Source organism: Sinohyriopsis cumingii, chromosome 15, assembly GCF_028554795.1.
Source record: "Sinohyriopsis cumingii isolate HCF-2022 chromosome 15, ASM2855479v2, whole genome shotgun sequence".
In the NCBI taxonomy this organism is placed as follows: Eukaryota; Metazoa; Mollusca; class Bivalvia; order Unionida; family Unionidae; genus Sinohyriopsis; species Sinohyriopsis cumingii.
Window position 1 is genome coordinate 76369089 of NC_142975.1, and position 24481 is coordinate 76393569.

At 33.7% G+C, this 24481-nt stretch overlaps 1 protein-coding gene and 1 long non-coding RNA gene across 3 annotated transcripts in view; both read right to left on the bottom strand.

Moving 5' to 3' along the window:
• Nucleotides 1-24481, bottom strand: part of LOC149782103 (uncharacterized) — a 69295-nt gene that overhangs the window by 26815 nt on the left and 17999 nt on the right. For both annotated transcript variants that reach the window (XM_089933545.1, XM_089933544.1), the window contains exons 6-10: nucleotides 22160-22241; nucleotides 17123-17265; nucleotides 10014-10196; nucleotides 8173-8208; nucleotides 5401-5436 (exon numbers count right to left, since the gene is read on the bottom strand). In XM_089933545.1, the coding sequence (XP_089789671.1) occupies nucleotides 5401-5436; nucleotides 8173-8208; nucleotides 10014-10196; nucleotides 17123-17265; nucleotides 22160-22241 (480 nt within the window). The remainder of the gene's footprint in view (nucleotides 1-5400; nucleotides 5437-8172; nucleotides 8209-10013; nucleotides 10197-17122; nucleotides 17266-22159; nucleotides 22242-24481) is intronic.
• On the bottom strand, nucleotides 20495-21719 carry LOC149782104 (uncharacterized). Its single transcript, XR_016414223.1, has 2 exons — nucleotides 21546-21719; nucleotides 20495-21079 (listed from the first exon to the last, which is right to left on the bottom strand). It is a non-coding gene; the product is annotated as an uncharacterized LOC149782104 (long non-coding RNA).

The window sequence follows — 24481 nt, forward strand, 5'->3', positions numbered from 1 at the left end:
GTTAAAAGCAATGTACCTTCTAGTGACAATATGTATTTCAAGCTTCACCCATTTATCTGAAACAGTTCTTAACTTAAAGAACAGAAGAAAAAATGTGACTAAAACCTTACTACTGTGATCTACTGTGACTTCAATCCCAAAGATTTGATCCCAAATGTGGAACATTACACAAAATCTAGTTATGATGTGTAAGCATACCAAGCTTTATTACCCAGTGTAAACTGGCTCTAACTTAGAGTGAAAAGGAAGATACAACAAAGAACTGACCATACTATCTTCTTGACCTTGAAGACTCTCAAAATGGTATACAACACACCTGCTAATGATGATGGCTAACCTTGAAGACACGACTCAACAAAATGGTATGCAGCACATCTGCTAATGATGATGGTTGACCTTGAAGATAAGAATGTCCAAGTGGTATGCAACACACCTGCTAATCATCATGGCTGACTTTGAAGATATGACTCAAAAAAATGGTACACTGTATGCAGCACATCTGCTAATGATGATAGCTGACCTTGAATATATAAAAATGGTATGCAACACATTTGCTATTGACGATGGCTGACCTTGAATATATAAAAAATGGCATGCAAAACATTTGCTATTGAAGATGGTTGACCTTGAAGATAAGGCTGTCCAAGTGGCATGCAACACAACTGCTAATGATGAGGATATACAATTATACATGTACCATGTTTCATCCAGAAATCTCCAAAAGTTATAGAACAAAAATTGTGATGGTAAATTAAAATACTGAACTGTTAACTTGACACTGAAGATAGGACTCCCATTGTGGTAAGGGATACATCATTTAATGATGATGTATCAGCATGCTTAATAATTTCAACTAAATACAGTGTGCTGAAAAACTTAAAATGCTGTTCAGGGATCTTGTCAGTTAAGATAGAACCCCCAATGTGGTAAGCAGTGGTTGCACCCTAATAATAATATACAGTGACTTATCTACACATATGTTGAATATTTCAAAAGTTCTTAATATTAGTGTACTGTACAACAAAATTCTTCTTTAGTGAAAAGTACATCAGTGCATTCCCTCAAAGTACACCCCATGCATCTCAAGACATGCTAATTATCCATTTATTAAATGCCATTTTGTATTCACGTTTGGTATGTTGTTCATATACTTGAAAACTACACTTCCAACCAAAGGCAGCTTCAAATCATCTACCCCTCAATGAATCTTTGGTAACAGGATTCAGCCAATCAACTGAAGCTAAACCTTTTGGATTTACGTGTAGGGCCCCCTGTGAGCATGGCATTTGGAAATAAACTTTTAAACAAGTTTTATATGATATTGAACTTAAAATTGTCTTACATCACTTTTAAATTACGTTCTCTCCATAGATATATTTTTGAAACATTACTAACGTGTGGGGCCCCTATGAGCATGGGGCCTGATTGGGTCAAATTGGTCCAATCAGCCTAGGGCTGGCCGTGACTTGAGGTACAGGTGCATGAATGGGTGGTTTGGTAGTGTTCTGCAACTTTTGGCAACACTTTAGAGACATAAAAATGTACAGTGACACTAGCAGAGTCAGGCATGTGTACCTGAGTGACAGGGCCCTAAGCATAAAAAATAATACATATAAAACTCCCTCAACGGTGATTGTATGTCAAATGATTTGTGGTCTCGGCTCATTTTCTGCGATACAAACTTTATTATTTTCTCTTGAGTTCGGTTAAAAAGAAGAAACTCTGTGCTTCATTAACTTTGACAATCTCATTTAAATGTCTTTCATCACTATTTTCATATTTGCCACAAAGCTGTTTGGTGATTTCAACTAAATCTGCTTTTTGATCAGTCATCCACAAAATGCAGGACCTATCTGGCACAAACCTTTCTGAGCTGAAATTGATTAATACCGGTATATTAATAACAGCTGACAAATTAGTACTGTTGGTGATTATAGAAATATCTTCTGCTGTGTATTAAGCATCGTTATTGATTGCCCACTTCATAGGAATCAACTCCCAATCAACAATTGCAGACAATAGTCTTCCAGAACATCTTCATCTCCCAAGGATTCATGGCCATCTTTGAAATGATGAAACCACCTCTAAATTATAAAATAAAACAGAGAATTACATCCATAAACGTCAGCCAAGCTGCACTTGATATCATTTGGAGAATACCCCAAAAGTACCTGGATTTATATGCAGCTGCAAACCATTTTGCAGAATATTTTTTTGTCTATCAATTATTGACAGGTTAAAAGAAACAAAAACAGTTATAATGAAAACTTTTGAACTTCTCAAATACTTCTCTTGTTCACAGATGCATGTGTGTAATGTAGAACCCAGATTCCTCATGATTGGAGGTAGGTGGGATTGGTGTGCACCAGGCTTTAAACCAGGGGTCTCCAAACTACGGCCCGCGGGCCGCATGCGGCCCGCCAGGCCCTCACATCCGGCCCGTGGAGACCTTTTTGTCTACGGAAAAAAATTACGGAAATTTACGTGTATCCTGCCAAGATCAGCCGCCGCTTACGTGGATGTTATGTTTTTACCGAATTAAAATAGAGGCGCGCAACATGGAACAACATACCTGTGTGAACAAACATTGTCAAGATATAAATATGTGAAGATAAATTTGAGAACAAACTTGTCCGATGATAATCTCAGGTCACTGTTGATGTTAGGGACATCAAATCTAAAGCCAGAAATGTCTGCTATTTTGGCATCCAGGAAACAATTTCACCATTCCCACTAATACAGGTGTTCATGTGTAGTGTATCAATGTGTTATTAAATAATAACTGAATAAAATAATATTAAATAAATAATTAAAAACAACATCCATGTTTTGATTCTTTTTTATTTGGACCTCGAGTGTGTAGTCGGCCCCCGAACTGCTGTTTGATAGTTAATGCGGCCCTCGGGCTGAAAAGTTTGGAGACCCCAGCTCTAGACCCTAAGTTGCTTTAAGCTATGCCCCTAAGGCATAAGTACAGTGAAACCTGCCCAAATAATCACTTTTATATCCAAGTTTCAATGTTGATTCCCATTCTCCCAAACCAACCCCCATGAATTATGTATTAAATAATTACCTGCTTTTCCATGGTCAATGGCCAGATGTTTCCAATCCAAAATGTGGTTTCCCCCTGCCTAAAACAATCACTCAGCTGTGCAAATGAAGTGTTTGTTTTCCCAAGAAAGGAATTTAAGTAAGGCATGTCACGTGAAATAATGTACACACATGCCTTGTTTATATTTGCAGTACTCAAGTCAATCTCTTGGTGCAACTTTAAATTGTCTAACCTCTACACTGGATTTGTTATTTCATGAATCAAAAATAAAGTAACAATATTGCTCTTAAATTTGTAATTGAGTTAAATTCTCTGAGTAAATTATCATTCTTATTACCACCACCCTCTCTTTCATTTTGTTTTGGGGGGAGGGTTACACTAATTAGAGTGTATTCATCTGAAGAGATTTACCAGATTATTTGAGAACCAATTAGCTTTACTTACCAAATTTGACCTATTCAACAATTTCTATCAGATTTACTGCATAATAATAACTTGAAGATCAAGATCAAAGAATGCTGTTAATACATATTGTTTGTATTGTACGAATCTAGCTTAGTTTTCAAACACTGCTCATTTCTGTTGGACTGGTGGTTTATAATTAAAATTGTGTTTTTGAAAAAATTAAATAAATCATCAAGTATTATAAAAAGAAAAGCCTGCACAAATCCAAATCTGAAAAACGCATTTAGGTAAAAAGTAAAAATAAAGAGATTCTCATGACCAGATTGTCTTTACAAATGTGTCCATTTTTTAGATGAAAATGTTAGCTGCCATTTATTCATTAAGTTACTTTAATCAATCCAATATTAGATAATGAACCAAAACAAAAGTTACCATTTCATACAAAATATTCTCTTGGTTCAAAATTTAAAGGAATACTATGCCGAATTCTGCAAGACCAGATGCCAGTGCACATTATGAAGTAAATACATTATAGAGGCACAGTTTTAAATAAACGGCATCACGCATCTTTAAAATATAGATACACACAGAGAAGCAAAAATGTATTACATAAAAAACTGAGGGAAATCTTGATGAGCTCTTTGAATGAAACCCTTTTACATCAGAATTTATGAAAAATACATTTCTACACTGAACTGTTTAACAAAACATATTGTAGATGATGATGATGATGATGATAATGGCATTCAAAGTTTAGAAGGTCAACCAGCATTCTGAGGTCATCTGTGTATGTAGGTCAGTTGGGCTTTGTCCCATGAATGGCTGCCTTTGACAGGTTTTACTGTATACCATTTGTAATTTCTTAATCTCAATTGTAAAATGGTCTGAAGGTTAAACAGCAAAAAGCAAAATAAAAGGTATCAAAAACTTAAAAGAGTTATATGTGACCTTCACCTTTAAAACAGGCACTTCAATGTGGCAAGCTGCACACTGTCCATGATGCATAAGTATACCAAGCTTCATTACATGGCCACAGATGGCTTGGAAATCATTAAGTGGACAAGAAAGTGGGATCCATGCATAGTATTGACTTGAAACTTGGAGCAAGAAGACAAGACCCCCAGTTTTGTACACAACACACCCTCTAACAATGTTGAATATCAAAAGTACACAAAAATTCACCAATAATTTCAAATGCTCTAAAGTTATGGAGCTGAAATGAAAATATGACGGAAAACTTAAAATATTAAAACAGCCATGGCGGTGACCTTGAAGACAGGACTCATAATATCAGATATTACACACCCTCTAATGATGATGGACAAGTATACACAGTTTCAATCCTTGACCTTCAAGTGCTCCAAAAGTTACAGAGTGGATATGAAAGCTTGATGGATGGATGGATGGACCTAGGGACTAATGGATGAAAATAAGAATAGTGTCCCCAGCTTGTCATTAAGGGTAGGGGGCTATAATAATAATAGTAATACTAATAACAAGAAGAAGAAGAAGAAAAATGACACCTGGCATATGGGACACTTCTATACAAAAGACAGCAATTTAAAAATGACATTTATGAACCACTTTTTTTCAGACTGACCTATATATTCCATCTTGTTATAAAGGATAACTGTCTCTAATGATCATCTTGTTATAAAGGATAACTGTCTCTAATGAGCAACTTTTGTGGTCTCTTCAGTCATTCATGATCAGGTTCAATAATAATAATAATAATAATAATAACAATAATAATAATAATAATAATGATAATAATAATAACAATAACAGTAATAATAATAATATTAATAATAATAAAGGAAATCAACATGATGGCCAAACAATAGAGTACATTTGGGGGGGGGGGGGTCTATCTGCTGAATATCATATTTATACAAAAAAATACCTAAATAAGAAAAGGAAAAAATGTACATTAGTAAACTCACCAGGCATATTATCTTCTTCTCTTTTTGGTCTAAAGGCTGTAGAAAGAAAAGAAATGTCAAATACTATTTCAAACAAACAACCTGATCCAGGCCTCAGATTTCATTAAATTTCTCCCAATTTACATTATCTTTATTGCAATACTTTTAGAAATATTAGAAGCAGAAATGGAAGAATGAAAAAAGCAGCCTTTGCAGGTTTAAAAGTGAATCCTTGAAAATGTCACTATTATTGAATTTAATGAAAATGGAGATAGATATTTGCCACTCTGCCTGCAGCAAAATTTTATGGGGAATGAATTAATGCAGCGCCAGGATTGGAAACTATGATAGTCATTCATTTCTATACTGCTCACATGTGAAGTACACTTTGCAATCAAAATTTGTATTTCTTGACATATGGCTTTAAACAATTTTTTTATAGTAAACATTGAAATTTTTAGAATAATTTTGGCTGGTTACTGAACAAATCCTCATTTGTTATTTGGGTTGTTGTAGAAATTTCAAATTATTTTGCTCACAGTACAAAGAATATAGTTTCATGTCTGGTTCATTATATTATCTGTTGTCAGGCAATCATGCTTTGCCTCCAATAATCAATGTTATGATGAATGACTCTGCACAAAGTCAGTAAGTCCCAAGTTGTTACCAGCTAACCCATCAGTACTATGTAAGCATGTGATTCTTTCAAAATGATTGCTAAGTTAAAAAATGATTTCATTACTATGACTTTAAATTACCAATTGTACTATGCATTTAAATTACCAATTGTACTATGCATTTAAATTACCAATTGTACTATGCATTTAAATTTCCAACTGTACTATGCATTTAAATTACCAATTGTACTATGCATTTAAATTACAAATGTACTATGCATTTAAATTTCCAATTGTACTATGCATTTAAATTACCAATTGTACTATGCATTTAAATTACCAATTGAACTATGCATTTAAATTACCAATTGAACTATGCATTTAAATTACCAATTGTAATAAGCGTTTAAATTACCAATTGTACTATGCATTTAAATTACCAACTGTACTATGCATTTAAATTACCAATCGAACTATGCATTTAAATTACCAATTACCAACTGTACTATGCATTTAAATTACCAATTGTACTATGCATTTAAATTACCAATTGTACTATGCATTTAAATTACCAATTACCAATTGTACTATGCATTTAAATTACCAACTGTACTATGCGTTTAAATTACCAATTGTACCTCTCATCTCATAGTCCTTACATTGTAACAGTGCAATCAAAAATACACTTCCCAAAAGAAAGTTTGGTGACTATTTCAAAATGACAAACCCTATCATGATGTTACTTAAACAGTTCTGACATTGAAATACATGCATTTAAAAAGTACAATGTAGATATAAAAATGATTTTCAATAATAAAATAATAATAATAATAATAATAATAATAATATTATTATTATTATTATTATTATTATTATTTATTTTTTTAATAATTATTTTAGTTTTCTTTTTTTTGCAAAGTCATTACAGAATGCTTCAGGCTTTTATATTTTGTTTGTTTACAAATGTAATTTATTCCACTCATTTCAAAATTAAAATTAAAATTTTATGAATTTAAAAATGAAACCAAGACGTTTTAAAAACCTAAAAAGCATTTATGACTTTTCTTAATAATGGTGCACTCATGAGTCCCAGCTTGTTTTGGAACTAGAGTAATAGCCATTTTGTTAAGGATTATGAAATTCAAATGCAGTGGCAAATACAGCAACAATAAATGAATAATTAATTGTACCTACTTTTATCTGAGATATTTCTTAAAAAATGAACTGCCATTTGGAAATACTTATCCAGCTGCATTTGGCAGAAATGATCTTTTTGGAATTAGCAGACCTTCCTCCATGATTGTAAAGCACATTATAAATTAGTGTGTTCAATTGCATTAGTTAAATATAAACGCATGACTGTGTACCATATGTTTCACAGAATATCAGTCATTTCTACGAACACAGCACAAAGTGTGTTCAACAGACAGAAATAGCATCTGTCACTCTATAATTACGAATACTCATAAGGTACCAAGTTATTAATTTACCATAACTGCTTTCTTATAACTAAGGTCTAAGTGCAAACAACATAGATCCTGATCTGCCATCACATACTGTGCCAGCAGATCAGGATCCATGCTGTTTGTTCTACTGATAACTCCTAACATACTCCATAAACCCAGATCTGCTGGTGCATTATGCCATGACAGATCAGGATCTATGTTATTTGCAAATTATACCCAACTTATAAGCAAGTATATAGGTATTAAATTTTGTTGCACTTCTGGGGAAAAACTGTCTACAATGTATACAAATTATTATTATGATGCATCATCATAGGTGTCATAAATGTTGGACTTATTCTTTCGTTTGAAAGAAATGAAATATGTTGCATAAGATTAAAAAAAGCATGGACAGAAAATTTCCTTAGGGTTCGTTCTTATACACTCAAAAGGATCAAGTGACGATAAAGAATACATACCACATATAATGACAATCTAGACATTACAGGCAAATATTCATATCATGTTTAAAATTCAGTTTAGTCAATGTCACAGAATATATTTGTAGATTTGTAATGTATATAGGAATGTAAAACATCTTTACTAGATCATTACATACTATTCCAACTCTCTAGTTTAATGTATGTGGTGTGAATTCTTAAAATCAGCATTGTAATAGTAAATTAAATAAATTTTGTAATTGCATAAAGAATTTAAGAAAACAATATTACGCTCAATGATTGCTATTGGGAGGAATCTGTCTTTCCCTAGAAAAGAAAGGAAACAAATACAGAACAACAGATTTCTCACGGAAATGCACTTTAAAATAATTCTCACATAATAACCTTATAATAAATTCACATAATAAATTCATAATAAAATCACATAATAAACCCATAATAGATTCATGAAAAGTGTGGATTATCTTATAAATCAAGGAAAAGAAAATTACAATAAATTAATGTGCCAAAAGGTTTGTAAAGTTTCCCTAATTTCCCATTTACTTATATTATTGATGCTGCTTATTGTCTGATATTTATACAAATTCTGTTTGAAAATGAAAGAATTTTAAACAAATTATTGTTTCTTTTGATAAGAAAAGTTTATTTTGAGGCAGTCCTTGAAATTGTGTACCAATAAATTATGAAGTCAATTGCCTGAAGATCTCAATATTAAACATCTTTGTAAAACTTTTCTAGAGGTAATGTGTTGTTTCTTTAATGAACCACAAATCATTTAAGCGGACCTTTCATTCACATTTACCACTGGAATTGCTTGAAATTTTAATATACAGCATATTTAAAAACAAAAAAAATCCAGAGAGTCTTTAAAATAATACAAATAACCACAGAAATTTATTAGATTTTTTTGAAAATCTGACAAACGTTTGGCACACTGGTGCATATAACAATACAAAAATGTGTATATCGCATGCTAAAAAGCAATATTTTGTCAAACTAATAACTATGTTAAAGATTTGGTGAAATATAATCAAATCTTTTTTCTTTTAGTCTGAATAATACTTCTATGTAAATAAAAAGAATAACATGTACAAAGTGTGTGCAAAACCTCAGGTCATAATAGAGTAGGGAGAATCAATCAAAGTTTGGACAGTGTTTACAAATCTTCAATATAAGCATTTCTTATAGGCGGTACATAAGTGGCACCAGATTAAAATATTTGAGCCAATTTAAATGCCTCATAAAATCTGTTCAAATTCCATGGTCACTAAAAGAAATAATTTACTGTAACTTTTGCATTAGCATAAAATAAGACTTTGCTTTTGCTGGAAAGACAACCAGTTTTGCCAAACAAATGAAAAGAATGAAGAATAGTTAACCCTGACTTCTTTTTTAAAAAATCTTTAATAATGAATGTCTTTTTCCCAAGGGGAGCATCTCAAGTTTTCAATGTAATGTACATGTAAAAAGGTCTGATAATAGTTCTCAATGCATAAGCAAGCTACATGAATAAGAATTAGATTGAAATTAGATAGACAATAAATTCCCCCATGTTAAGCCAGCATTAATGACATTCAAATTTCAAGAACAAGACCGGGAATTTTACAAACATTTCCAAAGATTATTACATGAACCAGTTTTCATTTCTACTGTAAATAAAACAAAAAAGTCTGCAAGGAAAAAAAGCTTGGTACCATAAAAGAAGGACAGAACAACATAAAAGTAAGGCAGGATGCAAGAAAATAGAGCAGGGCACCTGGACAAAAGGGCAGGATCACAAAAAACGTGAGGCTGTGTGCACGGAAAATAAAGGAGGGCACCAGTAAAGAAAGGCAGGACAACGTACAAGTTAAGCAAGGTGCAAGGGAAATAAAGCAAAGTTCCATGAGGGCCAGGATAACATAAAATTAAGGCTACAGGGAAAATAAAGCAAGGCAGGGTACAAGGAAAATAAAGCAGAACACAAGAAGAGAAGGGCAGGATAACACAAAAGAGAGGCAGGGTGCAGCAAAACTTTGCTAAAATGCTCTGTAGACAACATGGAACAATTTTACAACATAACCAACCTTTAGGACTGAATTTCTTATGAAACCTGCTGGTTTTAGCATTACCTGTATCAAAATTCTCTCTTATTTTAAACTGCCTTTTATGTGCAGAGTTTTCATCCAAGATATTCAGAAAACTAAAGCTGGAAGAGGATGTAGGAGTGCTATCTTCCTGGGATGCTATATCTTCTTCTGTTTCTCTCACAATGTTATATTCATTTCTCTCTTTCCTGAAATACTTTCTAAGACCTGAAATTCAATTAACAAATTAATCAATCAATCAATCTATTTTTCTGTCTGTTGCTCTTGTATCCTTAGTAGATCAGACATCTCCTTACAAGTTCTATTCTATCTATCAACATACAAGGGACAGGAAGAATTACACTACTTTCATACTGATGTACCAAAAGGAGTAACACATAAACAACATACCATGATGTTACTAACCTTCATAAGCACCAATTTTCTTGGTCTAAGGCAATGATGACATTTTCTAACAGTACTTATATCAATCAGGTTTGAAGGATTAGGGGGTCCTCTTGTTTCAAATGAGATTTTTATTTTGGATTTGTGGATTTGTTGTTGTTGTTGTTGTTGTTGGATTTAATGCCATTTTTCAGCACAAGATAGGCTATACATGGCAGCCAGTATAACTGGTGGAGGAAGAACCCTGGAAAAACCCCGGAAGATCCACTGTCCCACAAGAAGCTACTAGCAAGCTTTCTCACGTACCAATGTTAACTGAGTATGAGGCTCAAACCCACACAGACAGAGGTGAGATGGCAGTGATCCAGAACGGTGAGCGCTTTAGACCACTCGGCCACTCGGGGCCCCAATTTGTGGGTTTAATGCGATGTTTAGCACATGATACATGATGGCCAGTTTATTTTGTGGAGGACGACCCCAGGAAAACCCTGGGAAGAACCAATGACCCACAGGAGTTGAGTCTTTAAAGCTGTGATTTGTGTAAACCAAAATAATCTGCAAAAATAGATACTCAAGAATAACCAAAACAATCTGCTGTCAACTGATAATCAGTAGTCATGACAACCATGTGGTTCATCAAGATGCTGATTCAAATATCTCTGATTTAAAAATGTATTACAATCTGCATTTTCATGAGTCCATGATATCATTTTTCATGCAAATTCAAATTTCTAAACATAATATCATGACAGATAACTTCACTTGTATTTGCAAAACACACATACCACACTACTAGCCTAAAAATGTCCCAGTGTCAAGTCAAAAATGTACAAAAATACCTGAAAAATTTCTGTAATGCCATCAAAGGTTCAACAGGCTATCTATATATACTTACATTTATACCAAATAAATTTAATTTCAACCTCAATCTGTTTTTACCCAACAGTGAGTGTGTGTGTGTGTGTGTGTGTGATTTGGAGTTTTAATGAAGCTTTAAAAAAAAAAATTGTCATATCGCTATGATGTCTGCTGTGTGGCAGTTTATAGTGATGTCTAACACTGGGGCATCATGCCGCAGACATGTAGCATTATGTCCCACCCAGTCAAAGTATCTGGACACCAGGCCAACCAGTCCTAACACTAACTTCTTAATGTGAGGCAGCTATTAGTACCTTTTTATAAGTCTTAGTATGATGCGGCTGGGGTTTGAACCCATGACCTCCTGCATCTGACATAGACATTCTAATCTCTATGGCCACAGTAGTGGTTTACTCAATAGTGAAAACATGACTTTTGTCAAAATGTTCAAAAATGCAAAAACAACTGAGAAATTGTTGCAATGAAATAAGAATCTACATGGGTCATATACATAGAAGCAAAAGCTCCTACTAAATTGTATTCATCTACCTCAAGTGATAACAAGGTTTATGTATTCAAAAAATGAGCACAAAAGTGTGTGAGTGTGTGTGTGTGATTTGGAGTTTTAACGTAGCTTTAACAATTTTTCAGTCATATCTCTATGATGTTTGCTGTGTGGCAGTTTATAGCGATGTCTAGCACATGGGCATCATGCCGCAGACATGTGGCATCATGTCCCACCCAGTCTTATTATCCTGACACCAGGCTGAACAGTGCTAACACTAACCTCTTAATGCTGAGCACCTAGCGAGGCAACTGTTAGTACCATTTTTATAAGTCCTTGGTATGACTCGGCTGGGGTATGAAATCGTGACCTTCCGCATCCAAGGCAGATGCTCTAACCACTTAGGTCTCCGGAGCGGTCTAAGCCCAAAAGTTAAAAAATGTCTAACATATGTCTAACATCTGAAATGCATGGATATAACTAATCAAACTACACTCATTACAAAGTGCATAAAATTTCATGGCTCTAAGTTAGAAGAGTTTGTGCTACTGTATTAAAACAAATTCAGGATGGATTTATTTAGTTATGGAAGTTGAGGAAAATAGACAGACAAAGACAAAATGATATCACCATTCTGGGAGCATGAAAAACCTCTATATGCACCAAAACAATAGTCCTTTATGAAGGTTCTATTAAGGCACAGTTAACTCTGGAGCTATTATTGTTCAAGAGGTCTCAATGACCTTGACCTTTAGTCAAGTAGACAGTTTTTACTAAACTTAATGTTAATTTTTTTTTATCAGACTCACTATGACATTGATCTTTAGAATCCATATAAATTTCCTTATGACCCTATGTGCAAGCCATACACAAAGTTTGGTCAATACATTTACGCAAGACCAAAAATTATGCAAAATCATTTTCCTGGAGATTTTGACCTTTTGACCCCCATAATTTAAGTGTTCTAGAACTGTTGACACTAAAAGAAACTTTTTCTTTCAGTCTTTGTAACCTTGACCTTTGACCTTTTGAATGACACTATTAGGACCAACTAGATATAATATAAAGTTTGTTTTAATTAGGAAAACCTCCATGTTTATATGACTATCCATTCAGGAGGTGTAGTGATAACGATATTTTCCACATGGCCATATTGTGCATTGAAAAGAAACTAAATTCATTTTAGACCACCAATACATCAGATGAAGTCTTCTGGATGGCAATATGAGTTTCATTCTGGAGGATTAGCAGTAACAAGATTTTCAAGGTGGTCACTGTTGTAGCCATACTGGATATCAGATCAGTACCATTTTGATTTAGGTTTGGTTTGATGTTTTATTTAGTGCTGAGGCAATTGGAATAAAGCATCTTGCCAAAGGACACACCATGGTAGCTGGTCCTATGGTAGGATTCTAACCCACACCCTTTTGGTTGTAAGTCGGGCACATTAACCATTGAGATGTCTAGGCTCCCTCTTCATTCAGGACCAATTAGATATCATAAGAAAATTTTAGTGAAAACCCCAAGGCAATCTTACTTTTCATTAAGAAGGATTAGCAATGACAAGATTTTCAAGAAGGCCACTGTAGCGCCCATACTGGACATCAGATCAACCCCATTTTCATTTAGAATAAAAACTAGACATCATAAGAATTCTTCTAGTGAAAACCACATGTCAAAATGACTTTCTATTCAGGAGAAGCAGTAACAAGTGTCTCGCCAATGTTCTGGCCATATTGGACATCAGATTGGCCCCATTTACGATTATAACCAACTAGACATTATAAGAAGTCTTTCAATGAAAACCCATGCTAATACAACTATCCATTCAGAAGTAGCAATAAGATTGTCAAGATGGTTGTTGTGGTGACCATATTGGATATAAGACTGGAACCATTTTCATTTAGGACAAACTATACAGGATAAGAAGTCTTCTAGTGAAAAACCCATTTCAACATGACTTTGCATTGAGGAGAAGTAGCAACACCAAGATTTTCAAGATGGCCACTGTGGTGGCCATATTGGACATCAGATCAACATCATTTTCATTTAGGACAAACTAGACATCTTGAGAAGTCTTTGACTGAAAACCCCATGTTGATATGACAATCCATTCAGGAAGAGTAGCAATAAGGAGATTTCTGAATGGTACCATTTCATTTATGACCAAATGGACCATGAGATGAATGTACATTTAAAGTTTCATAGAAATCCTAAAAGTACTTTAGGAGGAGCAGCGATAACACAGTTGTGCCATCAGATGGATGGATGAACAATGGACAACAGATAATGGATGATGGGGGACAAATGATTAACAACATCCCATCCTATAAACTCTTCTGGTTTATGGCCTATAGAGCTAAAAATGATTGCTGAGTTTAGTCTCCTGGATTTTGCATTGGGTGAAGAAGCAAACTGGTGTGACTAGGCCAGTTCTGGTAATGTCACTTTCACTAAAAATTCCTGCAATTTTATTTAAAGGCAAATATTGCCAGAAAATACTCCATAACCTAAGTTGATTTGATTTTTACAAATTGTGACCAAGTTAGAGACTGAGATGAGTATTATAGGCTTTGTGCATATGACCATGTAACTAATGCACAGGATTTCATCAACAGGAATGCCAGGGCATGCATATCAATGCCATGATCAAAGCATTGCTGTAAAACATGTAACCTTGACCCCTGGGTCAAAAGGTTGAGAGAGCATGTTGCAGAAGGAATTCTCTTCTCTTCCTAATGATCCATCTAATGTATGAAAAAAAATCCATCAAAGGGTTTAAAAAATATCAGCAAATGAAAAAACTTTAACGGAAACCTTAATGCAAATTTTCTATAACTGTGACCTTGACCCAAAGATCAAACAGTAAGTGTGTGTTGCAGAATGAACTGTTTTAGCTTAATAATAATTTATGACAAATATAAAGAAAATCTGTCATGGCCTTTAAGAAAAATAAGCAAATTAAAAACGTTTTCAAAACTTTCATCCATATATTCCAATGTCAAATGGACAAGTGTGCATGTCACTGAACAAACTGACATAGCTTTGTAATGATTCATCCCAAATATGAAGACAATCTATCAATGGGTTAAGAAAATATAAGCAAATCAAAACACATTATCTTAATAAAATAATTGTGAAAACCTCATGTCAACATTACTTTCTATTTAGGAGGAGTAGGAATAACATGCCGTTCATGATAGCCATTTTTGCAGCCATACTACATATCTTTGTGGAAGCATCTTCATTTATAACCAAAGTCTTCTGGTGAAAACAACATGTTGGTATAAATCTCCATTTAGGAAGAGTATCAATAACAATATTTTCAAAATGGCTGCTGTAGTGGCTATAATGGATATCAGATCATTTTCATTCAAGACAACTAGACACCATAAGAAGTTTTTTTAGCGAAAACCCCATGTTGATACGACCATCCATTAATTAGTAGTAGTGATAATAAGATTTTTAAGATGAATGCTGCGGTTGCCATATTGGATCATCTGCACAAGACGATTTTCATTATGACCAACAAGACTTGCAATGAATGTGTATATAAAGTTTCATGGCAAAGCTAAAAGTAGTTTAGGAAGAGTAGCAATTACAACCTTTTTCTAATGGAGAGATGTATGATAGATAATGAACAACAGACCATCCCAAAAGCCGCTCTGGTTTATGACCAACAGAGCTAAAAATGTAAGTACACAAGGAACTTCATCAGTGTAGTAAAACCTTGAACAGCAGAAAGGTGCACCCATTTTTATTTGATAGTTAAGCATCCTTAATGCATTAATAGTCAAAAAATGTTATGAATGAAACTCAGATAAGTAAACAAATCAATTCCACATTTGAATAAAGCAGTACTTAAGAATATAGCTTTCACCTTTCTACATCAAGCATCAGATTATGAGATTTGTTTCTTACAAATGCTCTTGACCCCTTTTTACATGGCTGAAGATTTTAATTTATTTGAAACTTCATACGGATGCAATCAAGACCTGACTGTATAGTTGTTACTCTAATGTCTTTCCTTTACTTTGTTAAAGAGGATACATGTGGCTGGTTTGGTTTTTTTGGTCGGATCAGATCATGGTTATTTTTTCTAGCTCTGAGTACCATAACTCAGGTGATGTCCATCTTGACAAGACTTATGAACTCAATGCATTTCTTGACCATCTTTATAGAAAAAGAGTCTGAGCTGTCCATTTTAGATGACATAGAGATATGATAACACAGACTATAGGGCTTCTGGTCTGGTCAGTTGTCTGGAATATAACTAAAGCTTTGGTCCAAAAGGAATCAAATTCTAAAAGTCATCATTCTCAACAGCTTAAATATCTTCTGATAATCAGAAATAAAAATAAAAATGAGGTTATGAGACAACTTTTGCTCCTTAATTGTTTGCCAATGTTAAGGCAACTAATAGCTATGCAGATTTATATTTCTGGAAATGTCCCTGACACCTCAAACACTTTACAGCATAAAAGTGATGTACTTTTTTCAGATCCATTTACTGAGAGATCAGAAGTACTGTTTTAATCTTATTTTGGGGGAGGGGACATCTTACTTCCAAAGCAAAAACAAGGGTGGATATTCTGGCCAAACATTTGGATAGTTTTATTGGTCAGAAGAAAAAAAATTCAATAATATACCAAAACCGAATAAAAGAAACTCAATTTAGACTGCTGTCTTGTAAGATTAAATGTACTTGGGGGCAAACCATATTACAGTAAATGCGGAAAAACATGTATGCTTCAGTCTACAGATACTGAAAAAGCAAACTCTTTCAATAGATCAAACTTTTGTCATCTACTTAAGGTATCACTATACTATTTGAGCCAATCAGCTGTTACTGCACTCTATTGTAGTCCCTATAAAAATTATCAATTTTTTTCACTGACTTTTACAGATTCGCTAATCAGTGAAGAACATTACTTTTATTTAGCAAAAAGCATTATTAAAGACTAAACAGTAAATAAAATAAATAATAAATAATTATGAAAATGTTGATCAAGTTCAGAATCTTGGCTTCTGTGTAGAATGACAAAACTGGTGTCATTCACCTAGTTCAGGAAAGGTCAATTACACTAAATATTCTAATTATATCATTCAAATGAAACTGTATCCAGAAAATGAAACAGGCCATATGCTCATTTTGTATATGCCTGTCCAAGTTATGCCTAAAACAACTGCAAAAGTTAGCTAGTTTTGGTGCATCTGAACTTATAACTAATGCACTGGATTTCAACAATGTCAAAAAATTAGGAAAATGTATAAGGAACATAATAGTATTCATGACACCATGACAGTACTGTATTCTTCGAGTCCATATAAGATATTCACAAGATGTGCTGTACAGTTTGAAGAATTTAGTATATTTTATTTTTACCTGTGATAAATCTATTCTTTTGCTTATGGTGTCCATTTCTTCTCCAGCATTTTAGATATAAAATCAATCCAACAGTGAATCCAACACCAGCACCAACTACAGATCCAACAATGTAGCCCAACTTAGGAAGCCAGTCACTGTCACTAAAAAGGCAGAAAGAGAGGAAAAAATAATGCATACATTCATGATGTCAACATTCCTCAAAAATATGAGAAAGGATAATTATGAAATATAACAATTTTGCAGCAAACTTTCATTTCCTTCTCACACGTACGCTGAAACCAGTTTTAAAAGACACTCATTGACTGAACAATTTTGTACTTTATGAAAAGGTGTCCCTTATACACAGAAAAATGCTGGGAGTAAGCATAAGGAAAATAATTGTCCGTCATGAGGTGTCCTTTAAATGGATGTGTCTGTTAAGGTATGCTTCAATGTACATTCACCTAAATCTCACAGTACCATATGCCCAACTAAGAGGAGAAGGAGTGTGAATGGAAAATAAAAACAACAATGCACCCGTTTTCCATTCTATTGCAGGTGACTGCTTGTAAATATTTGCATATTCAGCTTTTTGAGAAATTAATAATTTTACATAATTAAGGGTTCAAGCAAGTCAAAATGATTTCAACATTTATAGGTTGGTGTTCATTTTATTACACTATTCTGAGTTGACTATCACCATCCAACTAAGGGTCAATAAGTAGAAATGAAGAGAAAAGATAGAGTGTTCCCAACATTCATTAAAACAATTGCTGAATGAGTATTACAAAATTTATCAAATTTGCTCTGGTTGAGGATTAGATTCCTAAAAGAAGTATATGTTGGTGAACTTTATGATACAATTAATGAGAAAACAATGGTTTCCTCAACAGAATTCCTGCCAATTTATGGCAGGGCATAAAACAATAAATATTTCCTCAGGTCAATAATACTTTTCATAGACTTTATCATTTTCTTTCACAGGACTGTTATTATGATTATTAAATATTATAAGCATTTTTTTCTTTCTTAAATATTTCAAAGCACTATGATACAGTCAGTTGAGAAGTGATGTCGTATTAATGATGTCATAATGTAATGATCACTGCATTAATGATGTCATAATGTAATGATCACTGCAATAATGATGTCATAATGTAATGATCACTGCAATAATGATGTCATAATGTAATGATCACTGCATTAATTTTACAAAGCAGACATGCTTAAGAAACTTTTATTTGTGCAGTCATTAAAAGTATATGTATTACCATGCATTCCATCCAGTCATTAACAGTATATGTATTACCATGCATTCCATCCAGTCATTAACAGTATATGTATTACCATGCATTCCATCCAGTCATTAAAAGTATATGTATTACCATGCATTCCATCCAGTCATTAAATGTATATGTATTACCATGCATTCCATCCAGTCATTAAATGTATAAGTATTACCATGCATTCCATCCAGTCATTAACAGTATATGTATTACCATGCATTCCATCCAGTCATTAAAAGTATATGTATTACCATGCATTCCATCCAGTCATTAAAAGTATATGTATTACCATGCATTCCATCCAGTCATTAAAAGTATATGTATTACCATGCATTCCATCCAGTCATTAAAAGTATATGTATTACCATGCATTCCATCCAGTCATTAACAGTATATGTATTACCATGCATTCCATCCAGTCATTAAAAGTATATGTATTACCATGCATTCCATCCAGTCATTAAAAGTATATGTATTACCATGCATTCCATCCAGTCATTAAATGTATATGTATTACCATGCATTCCATCCAGTCATTAAAAGTATATGTATTACCATGCATTCCATCCAGTCATTAAAAGTATATGTATTACCATGCATTAAATCCAGTCATTAACAGTATATGTATTTACCATTCATTCCATTCAGCAGTATCAAAGGATCTGAAATCGCTATCTTAAAAGTTACTGGAGGTTTGGTGATGCATATCCACTTTGGCATGCATACATGCATGGGTGCACAGTCCTTACATTTTCAAGACAAGTTTGTTCACAATATGAATAATTAAGATGTATATCTCTCTCTCTCTCTCTCTCTCTCTCTCTATATATATATATATATATATATATATTTTTTAGGGATGCAATGAGTGACTGTTTGAAGATCTTCATTACAGTTACTGCCTCATTTATAGCCGTGAGTGACTCATCGTTTCTGCTATGTGCACAACAATTTTCAAATAAAATTTAAGGTACTATACTTAAACAATCTACATAAGCATTATTAACAATAAGCTCTTCAATAACATTTTAGGAACATTACTTAAACATATGTAACTGTCACTACTTTAACATCTGGTCTTGATGATTTCATGAAGATAAAACACCTAGCTGTCATATACTCTAGTATGTAACTGTCGCTACTTTAACATATGGTCTTGATGATTTCATGAAGATAAAACACCTAGCTGTCATATACTCTAGTATGTAACTGTCGCTACTTTAACATCTGGTCTTGATGATTTCATGAAGATAAAACACCTAGCTGTCATATACTCTAGTATGTAACTGTCGCTACTTTAACATCTGGTCTTGATGATTTCATGAAGATAAAACACCTAGCTGTCATATACTCTAGTATGTAACTGAGTTAAATGCCAAGAAAACATTAGCCCCTCCATCTCAAGTACAATACAAAGGTACTGCTGCAAAATTAATGAATGAAATTGCAAATATTTTTAACAAATACTTGAGTAAAGCATTGTGAGGAAAACGCAAATTTTAATCCCAAAATTTTGAATGAATACTTGAGTAACACAATATCCAGCTAACCCTCATTTATTTGTTTGCTTTATGTCAGAAACAGAAGTATATGAAAGATTAATTAGCCTGCAGACATCATAACGATATCACTGAAACTTTGTTACAGCAACATTAAAAATCCAAATCACACATACACACACACACACACACAGTCTGTAACAAATGTAATTAACCTTAGCATTAAGAAAAATAAATACCCAGACCAATTTAAATGTGCTAAATTAACACCAGTTTTTAAAAGCAGATAACAAGATGGTCATAGTAACTACATCCCAATTTCATTCTTAGCTATGCTATCTTTGAGAAACATTTTCTTAAATTATTTGCTTATACCTGATCTGAAAGCTCTTGACATCAAAATTGGTCAAATTCTGTGGAGCAATAGTTAAGATTTTTAAACAATTCTGGATGCATGTTAAACAAGGATAAACACATACTCTTTACAAAACCAGGATTTCAAACCAGTAGATTAATAAATTTTCATCAGCAGATTTGCTTCTAAACCAGTTGATTCTTGGTGGGCATAAATTTTATATTGTTCAAGGGAATTAAAACAAAACAAGTGCATTTCTTCTTCTCTTTATTGTCTAACAAATCATCGAGTTTCGAACATAAATCAGATTAGATTCTGATGGCAATGTTACATTAATAATTAATTATTAAGTCAGTACATCTACAATTAATGAAAAAAGAAGAGTAATTTATCTTATATTTAGCGGAAAAGATATTTTTAATAACATCAAATAGCATTTTTGGTTTTCTTTACAAGATTACTATCTGGTGACCACTAATGACATTCACTGTGATTATTAAGCTTCATGCTTTACAGGCTTTGAATAGATCCCTGGTCCATATTTTTCCCTGAATCACTTTTTATTTTGCAAAGAATGGATAGTGTCCTCACTCTGTCAGCATTAGAATGCTAAAATGGCAAGACGACTATGCTCAGACTGCAGAGATGTTCTAGCTTGAGTTTCCTGTTGCTGGATTTGTAAGGTTGCTGACTGCTCTCCAATAGTCCTCCAAGTTATACTCGCTCAGCGGAGGAAGTTCCTGGCTTGGACTTAAGATGTCTTCCGGAGTCTCATCCTCAAGGATTACTTTCTCTTCATGGCTATGATCCAAAAATCTGTTGGCAGGTTTCACCACTGTAAAAAAAAAAAGAATAAAGATGAATTAAGACTTGAAAAAAGCTATGAAAATATAGATGGTGTATTTATGCTTTTACGTAACATTTATCCCAACTCCAAACTGATTAGTTTGTAATATATTGTTAATTGATATTTTTTATCTAGGGACTTTTAACTTGATTTATGTGGATGAAAACTTCAAATAGTTCATGAAAAACAAAAGATGCATTCCTTTGAAACATACAATGCAAATTCCTGACCTTTGCTACTTGCCTGCACTTGCTTAAACCCTGATATCCAAGAATTATTAAACTTGTAATATTTCCAAGTTGGTGGTTTCTTATCATTGGCAGGAAGTGCACATTTCTGCACTCTGCCATAAATTGAACAAAATATGTAAATACTGTTCTTAAATATTCTTTTTAAAACATCTTGAAGAATACAATAACAATTAAACATGACAAAAAAAAATCAATATACTTACTCATATGTTTGCCAAAATCGTTTATTACTGTCATTCTCTCCATCTTATCTCCCCTCCACCAATGGTTATCTGATTTTCATCAAAGGCTCAGAAGACATCACGATCACCTTTTACTCATTTATTATTTATAATGCCTCAAAAACAACAGTGTTTGGCCTTAAACTCCCCAAATTCTAACAAAAAGGTAATCAATTAACAGCTTGTTGTGTAGATGTCAGCTGTTCTTGACCAGTTCAAATCCGATTGCTTGCCACACATCATCACACAGGTCATTGTACTGTAGGAATATTTTCAGTCCCCAGTAGACTGGTTTTGTCTGTTTTTTCGAATGGGTTAGAAGAATACAAGCTTTTTGTAAATTCTTTTAATTTTCAAATGCAGTAGATTTCAAATATAGAATGTGCAGCAAATGGTCATTAAAACTGTATATTTGGCCTACCTGGTAGAATCACATGGATGTATGCATGGCAGTAGTGTTACTTCCAATAGCACAGATCAATCTTAGGCTACTAGAAATGAAACATGTCAAATCTGAATAGCACACATTTAAAAGACAGGAGTAGGTCCAAGACATTCAAATTGCACTTTTAACCCACCACCAAACTGACATTAACCTTTTTTTTTCTTCACTGCTTCTTGTTTTATTAATATCATGCTGCCCAGTTCCATTGTTATGTCCATCTTGGTTCTTTCCATCTGAAATTAATATGAAAAAATATCATTCTTCTGATGCCATAAAAAAGAAGTACAACACCACTAGTCTTCAAATGCAAAACATGGATGAAGAAACACGATCTGCTGTAGATCATACCAAAACATATTCTTCTGTTTTCCACAGTAATGACTACATTTATTAACATTTCATTTCAATAAATATATATTTGTGAATGAAAATTATATATTAACATTTTGTTTCTCCCTCACTTTTCCCTTTTGTAACTAAAGGGAGAAGTCACTTCTCGGATTTTCTGACCCAAGTTTGAACCCTGACTAAGCATTAAACAAGAATCACAGTGACCTAATTTTCTGGTGTAGTACTTCTCAGGGGACATGGACACATGAACATGCATAGTTTTAAAGAAAATATTATGTTAAATCTGGACTTGAAAACAAATAGATCTGTGTTTGTAGAACATATATGACCCCGCTGCAGACATGCAGACCAAAACGTAAAGTCCAAAACTTTAAAAATTTTGAAAAATTTGAAATACTGTATGGCTTTAACTCAGTGATTCTCAAACTGTGTGCCGCAGCACCAGAGATTTGCAGGTATGCCATGGGAGTTTTGAAAAATATTTAAACTTGCTAGCGTTTTGAAACCTTGAACATATCGAAAAATTAAATGGTAAATCAATGTCGCAAAAGTTAAAAAAAGTAACATGAATAGTGCAATCAGTTTAAAAGCAATCAAAGTAATTCTGCCATTTGTGTCTTCGTGGTTTTGTGAGTTTGGATTTTCAGCATTGAGTGAAATCAAATTGAAAAAGAGAGAGACTTCTTAAAATCGACGATGAAATGAGCACTTGTTTGTTGACTTTGGAGCCTTGCTTCAATCTGATTTGCTCTCGAATCAGGCACATCCTTCACATTAAATTTAAAATTAAATATATATGTAAAAATAAATAAGTTCTTCAACACACAAATTTTTAAATCTTTTCAGGTATACTGTGAAATTTTTAGATCTTTTTGGTGCGCCACAAGACAAAAAGTTTGAGAAACACTGCTTTAACTACATGAAATTCAAACTGAATCATCTGCATTATAAACACAAAAATGTGCATATTAAAATTCACTTGTCTTGTCTACTTCTGGTGGTGTCTAGTCAAAACATTTTTTGACAAAAAAGTACAATTCCAAAATGATTTGTTTAAAAAAAAATCTTTACATATTACTAAAATTACCTGAAGATGTAATCAGTTCATTTACATATGAACACAAATAAGATTGCCAAATTTCAATGGCTTACTTCAAATGGTTTTTGTTTAATCATGTGTAAAAGGTGTTTGTTAAATAAGTCAAAGTCCAAAAGGTCCAAGACGTTTAAAATTGAAAAGTGTTGAAATGGCCTGAAATCTAAGCTGATCATCCACACACATATACAAATTTGACTTCCAAATTTTATTTTTCAATGCTGAATGGGTTTTCAAAATTTTTTGCTAATAAGTTTATCTGGATGGACAGACAGAAGTACTGTGATCAGTGACCAGTGCCAGATGTCAAGAAAATGGTACCAATCACCATTCCCAGAGACCAGTGACTGTCACCCACTGCACATAGTCTGGTGACAGACACTCAGTCACTGCCACTTGACACATTACCTGGTGTCGGGTAGCCTGTGACCAGTGCTCAATGACTGGTCACAGAACCTTCAATGCCTGTCACATGACACAATACATGGTTACCAGTAACAGACACACAGTAACTGTTACTTGACATACTACCTGGTGACCAGCAACCTGTAACTGGTGCCCAGTCAACAGACAATGACTGGTGAGACAATTTTTACCTCAATGAGTAGTCTCTGTTCAGGGAGCTTAACTCCAATGATTGAGATCCCCTCAATTTAAAAACAGGACTACTCAAGCAAGAAGAAGACTGAACATCCCTTGTTTTGAGAAGGTTGGAGTCACTACTGGGTAATGGTGACATTACTCCATCAGGAAATGTTAAGGTTCCCTCACTCAAAGGAACTGACAACTTCCTGTCATGTTTCAGTCATTCCACCATTGCGGGAGTGGGAGATTTCTACATCCCAAAAAGCTATGGATCCGTTCCTTACTGAAACTGGTGTCGTTCCCAAATCAGGAAGTGCCATAGACCACTTTTGGGAATGGAGGTTTTTTTCCAGTGATGATGAGCAAAAAGCAGGTTTCTCCTTCCTAGCCCTATGGACTTGATGACATCGCACAAAGTCCCAGACGTCATCTGGCCAAATG